We start from the raw sequence: 9785 nt of genomic DNA on the forward strand, positions 1-9785 counted from the left end.
AGAATATTTACAAAAAGTGGGATGTAACAAAAAATATAAAATGTACTAAACAGTGTCATTATACACTACTTTGAAAATTGTCACACGTTTCTAAGAAACAATTACTTTCATATGCAAACACAGCTTGGCTTTAAGACAATGACAAAAAGTTATGCAGGTTAAACAGTGGAGTGGTCACTCAACTCNGCACCGTGACAGCGCCTTTACAGTCTCTCTTTAAACAGCACAGGGCTTCGACAAAAACAGAGTGCAATTAATGTCATGGCTTGTAAAGTCTGATTACAGAAGTACAGCAAACCAGCAGTCACTTCAGTTAGTTCTCACCTCACATGGTAAAACCACCGTGGGCTGCCTAGTGACACACAAGAGTTCCACCTTGTACATACTGGTCAAGCAGACTTAGCAAAATGGAAAAATCCATTCTTAGAGATTCTTAAAATTACTCTTCACAAGTGCTGTATGAAAACAATTACGGAGACAGTTTGGAACGTCTTCTGGAGATTCTTAGAGATGTACAGTGCATTGTCAATGGCTGGGACGGTTAAAGGGATTGGGGGTATAGGCCTGCGTTTAAATCCNTATTTAAACTCAATGCACTTTAACAACTAACCCTGTGCCTCAACTTTAAGTGTGCTTAGTCATGTGGCTATTGTGAGGACAGTTCAAAGCATGTTTCTGTCACCTCAAGAACATTTTTAATTTTAGACAGATCACCGCAGCTGCTTTCTCATCTGGGATGGCACTTAGTTTTGGTCTGTTCACACACACAGTTTTTCCTTTGCTATCTCAGAGCCCGTGGTAAGCGACAACCCTGGCATTCCAGATTGTCAGAAGTGGTCACATAGCCCAATCTTCACAGCCACATGGAGGAAGGCAGAAGGAAGAATTTATGGTGTCCACACTACAGACTGAGAAACTAAGTCAAACAAATGCTCAGACAACTGTCATCTGCTCAGCCCCACAGATCCATAGAATAAAGACACTTAGGCTTAAACCCAGGTTTTCTGATTCCAAATTCTTGCTTTCAGCACAGAAAAGGAAAAACAACAAGAAAAACCTGTTCTTCGTGACTAGTGAGGAATGAAGAAACAAACAGCTACTATATTTCTTATGAGAGGATGGTCCTGGGTCTTTTTCTCTTTGGGTAAAGCACAGGTGGGAATATCACTAATGTGGAAATCTGAAGGACTCCAAAGTTTTTTGAATTTGGAGGATTTCGGGTTTGTAAGCCAGGGATGCTCAACTAGTAGAGTGTGCAAACATTTCAGTATCTGGCAAATGAAACCTTCCTGGTGTAGAGCAGCTCAGACAGGGATACTGAGCTTGTATTAGTAACGACTACAAAACAGCTGGCTGTTGGAGCTCAGTGTAAGACGTTCTTTCTCTTTCTCCATCCGCTGTACTGGTAATGAGGTCCCACCTCATTAAACTAAGTTTTCATGTTTGACTTCAGTCACTCCTCCAAACTGCTCAAACTACAATGCTGCTTTAAGAACACTGGATATTGAAACCCCATCCAAAAGCTAAGGGAAGAGGCACAGACAACTGCTTGTTGTACAGTGNCCTGATCTACTGACCTGCGTTAGCTTTCCTCTCTAGTATGTGATTGCGTCTATACATTATTCAACTCCAGGTAAGGATAAATTAATTAAATGCAGAGTTGTGCCCACTGACTGTTGGCATACTGTATCATGATGGTGCCAATTGAGAACATACGTGTTCAGAGGCAGAGCTGAGTGATGACCAGCTATTTCTATTCATTTGTAACACCAATTGGTCGATTATCCTAGTGACTATTATAAAATGGAAAAGGTGACAACTTTTCTGACCATATGTAAAGACNCATCCACCAAAAGGTCAGCAGTACAATGTCCTGTTTGTAGGGTCCAGGAAGAAGCAATGCCTCTGACAGTGGACAAACACTAAAGGTCCTCACAGCAAACCGTATGCTGTTAGCCTCATGGTTACTGCTTAACTGCAAACCTGTTGCGTAATCAACCTTATAAGCAATAACTAGACAGTCATAGGCCTTTAAAACAATGATGTAATAACAGAAAAGGAGAGGTAAAAGAGATAAATTAAGTGCTAACTCACATTGTGCTAATGTGAAGGATTAGGAANAATTACAGAACCAGTTATTGCTTATGCTATAAAAGTTTATAGAAGTTCCATTTTGACTTTATTACTCCGTTTCCCTTCATGTACCTACTCGTTATGAGCTACAGAACTGATGCCACAAGTCCTTCTACTTCCTCACGGTGCTGCCACCTTGCAATGGTAGCCTGCAGAGACCACCAGCCATGCAGCAAAGTATCCGCTCTTGAAGTGAAACCCTTCCTTGCTGAGGCTGGCTCACTGACAACTAAGGATCTTCCTCCATGTCATCTGGGTTGGGGGCCATAATGAAATGCTTTGGGTATTCGAGATTGTGCGTGTATGCGTGGATTTCCCAGCGAGCATCATCACTTTCGTGTGTAATGTAACGTTCTCCAATGCGAGTTTCAAATTCTCTGAGGTCAAGCCAAGTCTGATAATCCTAGGAAAAGAAAATGATTGTGAACCATGAAATAGAGAGTACGCCAACAGCCCCTTCTTGTTTATAACCTTAGTTACACAACTGGCAANTCCTATCCCTAAGTTCTAACTGTAGAATTCCACATTGGCAACGTTAAAGGTGAATCTTAGAAATCTAAAGTCTATTATCAGGCTAATGTACCGAACAGCCCAGAAGTGATTTTTTTAAGGTTAACCCTACTCTCCATTTCCTACAAAATAGTTGTACAGCTTTTCTGCTCACTCTCAAGTGTAGACTTTTGGTTTTGGAACAAATGTCTGTAATAACTCATGGAGGAACCGGCCAAACAGAGAACAACTTTTAGTGGACATTTAAAGTAAAATATACTGAACNGTATACCATGTTAATTTAAAAAAATACCCAAGTACTTATGAAAGGCTAATTAATTCATTGTTTCTGTTCCTGGGTTTTTAACTGCCTGTCAACACTGACTTGAGTGACAAGCAGCCCTTGTCCAGATGCCCACGCCATGGCATGATAATGACTACCGAGGCCTAGATTATCCCAGGCCATGTTGAACCTGTTGCTCCTAGAAGACAAACTCACAGGAGAGGAAGATGCAGAGTTCTTTTTTTTTTTTTTTTTTACCTGTAGCCAAGGATGACTAAGAGATTTGTCAACACTGTAACGTTTTCTCATCTTCACTTGAAGCAAGTTGTTTATCAAGTCAATTGCTAGACGAAAAGCAAAATTATATATATATGAGTTTTGGGGTACTGAACCCAAACCTGTGATTCTGCCTGCAGGAGAGCAGACTGACTCATGTAAAGGTGGCATGGACGAAATCTGCTTCTCAAGTACACAGAACTGAACATACAGGAGTGGCCCATAAATGCTCCCCGTAATAAGTATTAATGCCAACTTTTTACGTTACTAAGGTGGCAGTCAGTGTGGTTACACGCATAACCTGACGCCAGATTGCCAGGCTGACTTGTGCTACACCACAGTATGACATGGTCTATGCTGACCCATGCTGTGTCTTGATTTCCTCATCTACACAATGAAACTGTTGGGAAGATGCGGTCAGCTTAGTATAAAAGCTTAGAATGTGTTTAGCACATGGGTTCTAAGTATTCATTACTGTTATTTGAGGATGAACAAAACAGATTGGTTCTAGATAGGTTCCCTCTTGCAATGGTAATCACAAAGCTCTCCCCTGACGTGGTGTGAAAACGTGGCAGACGTCATCACCCTTCTTGTACAGATATCCTTAGAATGAAGTGGAGCCAACAGCAAAAGTTCCCACTGTTGGTTTTAGCAAACAGGTTGGGGGCGATGGCATACTCCATCAGAAATTAAACAGGACCAACTTCATTCCTTTCCCTGTCTTTTCCTCCCCANCCCTTCCCTGAGAAAAGGTCTTGTACAAAGCTTTGAAACCTCCACAATCGTGGGATTCCTAGTGTATGCCGACAGCCCTGGCTCATTCTTGACATGTACAGAAGGAGGCATTACAGATTGAAAAGCCTTCACTAGTCATGAAAACTATAGCGTGAAGCTTTCTGGGAAGGACTGGAAAAACGACCTGCAGGTACAAAGCTCACTCTAGGTATAAAGTGCATAGACGAAACACGTCTACTCAAGGNGNTTACANTGCTATTCTGAAGACTGGGATAATCNGTTAGCTAAACATAGCCTTAAGACAAAATGCTCAAGTGGTAGCATAAGAAGATCTTTAAAGCTTGGGGAGGGGTAGGTCAGGAGGACACACAGGCCACTCAGAAGGTAGGCTTTGAAGAATTNTAAGAGGCTTGTAGGAGGGGCTGTTGGCTGNAGGAAAGACATGCAAAACACAGNAAAGAGTTTAGGAGTACACAACTAGGTTTGTGTGAGAAGTGGGAGGTGAGGCCCAAAAGGTTCTTTAACAAGGGCCACATGGGAAACCTATAGCAGCTGTGGCTAAAGGGAAGGAAATACATGAAACTTATGTTTCTGCAGATGATCCAGTAGCAGTGACTGAGCAACAGAGAGACTGGGGGCAGCACANCTAAAAGGCCACTTTAGTAGTTTCTAGATGAGGCTGGTGGGGCCTGGGTTACTGCCAACACTAAACATTTTGAGAAAAATAAGAGACAAAACAGTTTAAAAGTGGAGTACTTGGCCTTGCCCAGTGGCACACACATTTAATCCCAGCACTTGAGAGGCAGAGGCAGATAGATCTCTGTGAGTTCAAGGCCATCCTGGTCTACATGGTGAGTTCTAGGTCAGACAGGGCTACAAAGTGAGACCCTGTCTCAAGAATAAAATTTAATAATAATAATAATAATAAACTAAATACAGTAGAGTGCCCAAAGACTGGTACTGACTCAGGGAGATGAAGAGACGGGATGATTTTGATCCCAAAGATTTCAGATTAAAGGTGAGAATCTGAAACTTAATTCTCTTTTACCTTCACTGGAAATTTCTCGCCATGGATTTGGTGGGTACATAAATGCAGCGTTTTGGATTTGGTCATTTATATCTTCATCTTCATTGAATGGGAATGTGCCACTGAGGCTCACATAAACGATGACTCCCACTGACCACATGTCTAGAGAACGGTTGTAGCCTTTGCTCCTGAGAACCTCAGGGGCTAAGTAGGCTGGAGTTCCTACCACTGACCTCCGGAACGACTTCTCACCAATGATGCGGGCAAACCCAAAGTCACACAGCTTCACCTGGAAATTGAATATGTCAAAGCTTATCAAATAATGTATCAATACCNGTCCCTAGATATGCTCAGTGCTGACTCTACACCAACAGCTATAGACAGGCCAAGTAAAACGCCATCTCCCCAGAGGCAGACAGATACATCTGTAGCTCTGTGAGACTACAGCAGTATGAAGAGCTATCCTAGCACTTATTTTAAAAACAATTTGTTCTCTATGGAGTCATGGAACAAGGATTCAGTTTTGTTGTCCTGATGAAATGGATGGAGGATGCTGATCTTCAATTGAGGAGCCCCCTGTTCCCCTGGAACAGTCCTGGCTGTCAACTTGACTACATCAGGAATAAACTACAACCCAGAAATGGAGGGCACACCTATGATCCAGATCTTGAGGCTGGAAGACATAGGCTTCTGACCTGGATATCTTGAGGCATGGTGGCCATGAAAAATTTAGGCAAGGTAGTACACGCCTTTAATCCCAGGAGATTGAGGCAGACAGATATCTGAGTTCAGGGTAAGCCTGGGACAAAGCAAGTTCCAATCCACACTTTAATCTGGGCTATACTTTCTGCTGGAGGCCTACATAGGGACACTGGNAGAAGGAAAAACTCAGTCTTCTTGCCTGCTTGCACTTACCTGCCAGCACATCTGTTGGAACCTACTTCTCTGATCAGCTGAAACAGCTAGCCTCTCAGGACTGAGCAACTACTAGATTCTTGGACTTCCTACTTACAGCTGCCTATTTGAGGTTAGCTGGACTACAGACTGCAAGTCATCACAAGAAATTCTCTTAAAATATAGATANTCCATGTGACTCTAGAGAACCCTGACTAATATACCNCTTTTCTATTTCTCTAAAATTGTGTTTCAGTTTTGAATCCTAAGTGTCTAGACATAAAAGTATTCAAATGTTTTGCTACATGAAAAATAAGCTACAGTATTTCAAAGAGTCCTTCATTTTGCTTAATCTTTGAGTATCTGCTGGCTGGATGTTATGTATTGGCAGGTAAGTAAACAAGACTTACAGATGACAATCAACAGTGGAGAACCTCTGAGCTGTCAGTGCTTTCTATGCTGACAGACTACTGCTCCAGTCGGTTTAGAGTTGAATACAGTTACATATGAACATGACCACAACCACTGCCATGTTCTCTGGAAGTATGATGGGCTTAGCACAGCTCAGGACACTGACTGTGTTGCATCAATTTAGATTGTTTTGGTTACTAGTGATTGCAGCTATGCCCAACAGCCAAATGCTAAGTCCTCCCCAGAGGCAATGCTCCAACTGACAAAGTGATTTAGGAACTGGGAGAGGGGTTTGGTGTCTATACAGACACAGTGCAGACAGCNGCTAGAGAACAGAGTTGGAGGCATACTCAAAGGCTGCTTGCTGTTTCTAGTATATGTCACATGATACATGTCTTATGAGTAAAATTTACTGAGACATAACTGAACTTGGTGACTCCTCTATTCAGATAGTTGAAGAGCTTAAACAAANGAGTGAATGTAAGACTCATATACATAATTAGAACTCAGCCCACCCCCAAAGAAACCCCAAANTTTGTTTCTTGAGACTTATTTAATCTGAAAAAGTGTTAATACATACCAGCAATATAATAAAGTCTGAATTTAAATGATTGAGCTGCTACCTCAAACTGGCAGCCAGAGACTACAATGGTTGTACACAGAGCTCTGTTTCGTATCAGGAGGAACTTTTGTAAATTTTGTTAATTCAGAAATGCTTCTAAATCCAGTTCTGAGAATGCCTCACCTGAGGAAATGGCTCTGCGGATGCAAGCAGCACATTTTCGGGCTTTAAATCACAGTGCACAATATTCTTGAAATGTAAATTCCTCAAGGCAACAAGTATCTGTTAGGGAGAAGGTTTTGAGGAGCAACTGAGAGCAAAGTAAGATGACAAACNGGTATTAAAACCACCCTGAACCCCTGACTTTCCATGCTGACCTACAACCTGGAGAGAAGATGCATGGTACAGAGGGTGGGGGGATCAGCTGTCCTTGCAGAGGACCAACTTCAGTCCCCAGTCCCCACAAGACAGCTCCCAATTGTTTGAACTCNATTTCTTCTGACTTACACCGACACCACACACATGTACATACATGCAGACAAAACACTCATACACATAAAATAAAAATAGAATTTAAAAGTAATCCTACTCCTGCAAAGGACTTTTTTTTTAAATGCCTAGAAAATCAGCTAAATTCCAATGTGACTTCTTGAAATGTGTAATTTCAAAACTCTACTATATTTAGTCAAATGTAGCTAAAAGTATTATTGTTTCACGTTTATTAAGGCTACCAATCCTTAGTTTCCCAATATATCAAAATGGGGCTGTTGACTTCTCTTAGGTTTACTGGTTTCAAGGTATAATGAAAATACCTGTGTGACCATGAATTTGGTAATCCGTTCTGGAAGTCGACTCTTTTCACTGGACAGAATCATTTCCAACATATCTCCATGGAGCTTTTCCATCACCACGAAGACTCGTTCTGGGGTTTCAAACATACATTCCAGGTTTACAATCCCAGGATGGTGCAGATTCTGAAGAGGTGGAAGGGTATTTGGGTGATCAACCTCAGTAGAAAACTAGTCTTACCATGAAACCACCTAAAAGACTACAATGATTATATGAAGATANAGAAGGAAAAGAAAAATATTTAACGNTCACCCTTCCTTTTGTATTAGACAAAGACCATTAACAGAAAGGCACAACTGGTCCAAACACTGACCATGGGGTACGNGACCGACACACCTAGTGTGTACCAATCAGTAAATAAGGTATTATGTGGAAAGTTTGTTTTACAGAGTACTTGTGTTTCAAGTTCACACTACACTCTATCTCCCATTTAAAGCATGTTAAAGTTCATGTTTAAACTGTTTACACATATAGATTTTGCTGAGTTTATACACTGTCAAGGGATAACCAACGTCACAATTTTGGACACACACGAACTCTCTCCTTCAAATACCTGTTTTAGTGAAAGCTGAGTATCTAGAGACAACCTAAAATACCTAATTGTACACTGATACAAACAAGCACTATTCACTGTGTGCATCAACTTTAAATTCCCAAGTTAGATATTCACTCCAGGGCTGTTTGTGATCAAAGCCAAAAGACATGAATANCTAGATGAAGATCTTGTGTTCCTATTGTCTTCTGCATTAGCTGGACAGCAAACAAGATTTCAAAAGTAAATACGAAAAACATCAACAACGCACTCTTTTTTTTTTTTTTTTTGGTTTTTNAANACAGGGTTTNTCTGTGCAGCCCTGGNTGTCCTGGAACTCACTCTGTAGACCATGCTGGCCCCGAACTCAGAGATCCGCCTGCCTCTGCCTCCCAAGTGCTGGGATTAAAGGCGTGCACCACCACCACCCGGCTAACAACACACTCTTATACAGAGCCTATGTAAATAATATTAATATTCTACCTAAAGTTGACTTTGTTGGAAGCAGGTCTGATCTGAGCCTGGGGACTGACTGATCAGGAAGTTTTGATTATCCCTCCTCTGAAAACATGAAGTAATTGTTACTTACTAGCAATAATAACATAAGAAGTGTATCACTGACATTTGCTTAAACTCACAAAGAAGATAAAAATATTAGGTCAAAAGAAAAATGCAAGTCCTTTATGNGCTTTACATCTGCTAACTTATCTTTAGAATATGCTTTAGTAAGTTGAGCATGGTGGTGTGCATCTGAAATCAAGCCCTCAGGAGATCTAGAGCCAGAGGACCCCAGGAGCACNCGATTTATCTTGGGCTACACAGCAACCCTTGGCTTCAACAAAACCAAAACAACAAAAATCCCAACCAAACAAAACTAAACAGCACCAGACTTTCAATGAAGAAATGCAGTGCAGAGACCTTGAATTAACAGAACAACATATTACTGCTAGAGGCACACTTCNCTTTAATTAGTGTTTATATTTAGGGTAACTAGCAAAAAAGATTCGAATCAAACTCGCATTAAAAGTAAAATCACAGCAGGGTCTTTAAAGTTCTATACATTATAATCTTCAGTACACAAAAGATCCAAAAGACCCCCACACCTATCCTCTCTGCATCATCTAAAATAGTCATTCAAAGTCTCACAAATCAAAATTCAAGCCCACGTACGCCGCCTTTAAGTTTTACCTGTAAAATAGCCACTTCATTNCGGAGCTGNCTTTCTTGCTTTGTGGGGAATCTCATTTTATCAATGACTTTAATAGCCACATCCCTTCCAGTCTTTCTGTGTTTTCCTGTTAAAGAANAGAAAAGAATCAACTGGCNGCCCACATNTAACAGAAAAGCTGGGTTGACAAGTTATCCACAGACTGAAATTTTATTTATTTATTCTTACATCTTTTGTTCATGTTCTTTTCCACATTTTAAGAAACATGATGATGCTTTCCTCTATAGTACTGCCTGTAATAAAGGCAATTTCATGACCTGAAATGGCATAACACCTTCATGGCCTGCTTGCTGAGAAGTAACAGATCATAGTAAATAAGTGACAGTTTTTAAATGCCCTGACCAAGTCTTCGGAGTCTGTCAAGAT

At 41.0% G+C, this 9785-nt stretch overlaps 1 protein-coding gene across 2 annotated transcripts in view; it reads right to left on the reverse strand.

Moving 5' to 3' along the window:
* Positions 1-1066: 1066 nt before the first annotated feature.
* The window catches only part of Prkd3 (protein kinase D3), a 70169-nt gene continuing 61450 nt past the window's right edge, over positions 1067-9785 (reverse strand). For both annotated transcript variants that reach the window (XM_029470990.1, XM_021149666.2), the window contains exons 14-19: positions 9380-9486; positions 7623-7784; positions 6994-7092; positions 4965-5232; positions 3164-3249; positions 1067-2536 (exon numbers count right to left, since the gene is read on the reverse strand). In XM_029470990.1, coding sequence (XP_029326850.1) covers positions 2363-2536; positions 3164-3249; positions 4965-5232; positions 6994-7092; positions 7623-7784; positions 9380-9486 — 896 coding nt within the window. In that variant the 3' untranslated portion in view covers positions 1067-2362. The remainder of the gene's footprint in view (positions 2537-3163; positions 3250-4964; positions 5233-6993; positions 7093-7622; positions 7785-9379; positions 9487-9785) is intronic.

Source organism: Mus caroli, chromosome 17 (genome assembly GCF_900094665.2).
Source record: "Mus caroli chromosome 17, CAROLI_EIJ_v1.1, whole genome shotgun sequence".
Lineage (NCBI taxonomy): Eukaryota > Metazoa > Chordata > Mammalia > Rodentia > Muridae > Mus > Mus caroli.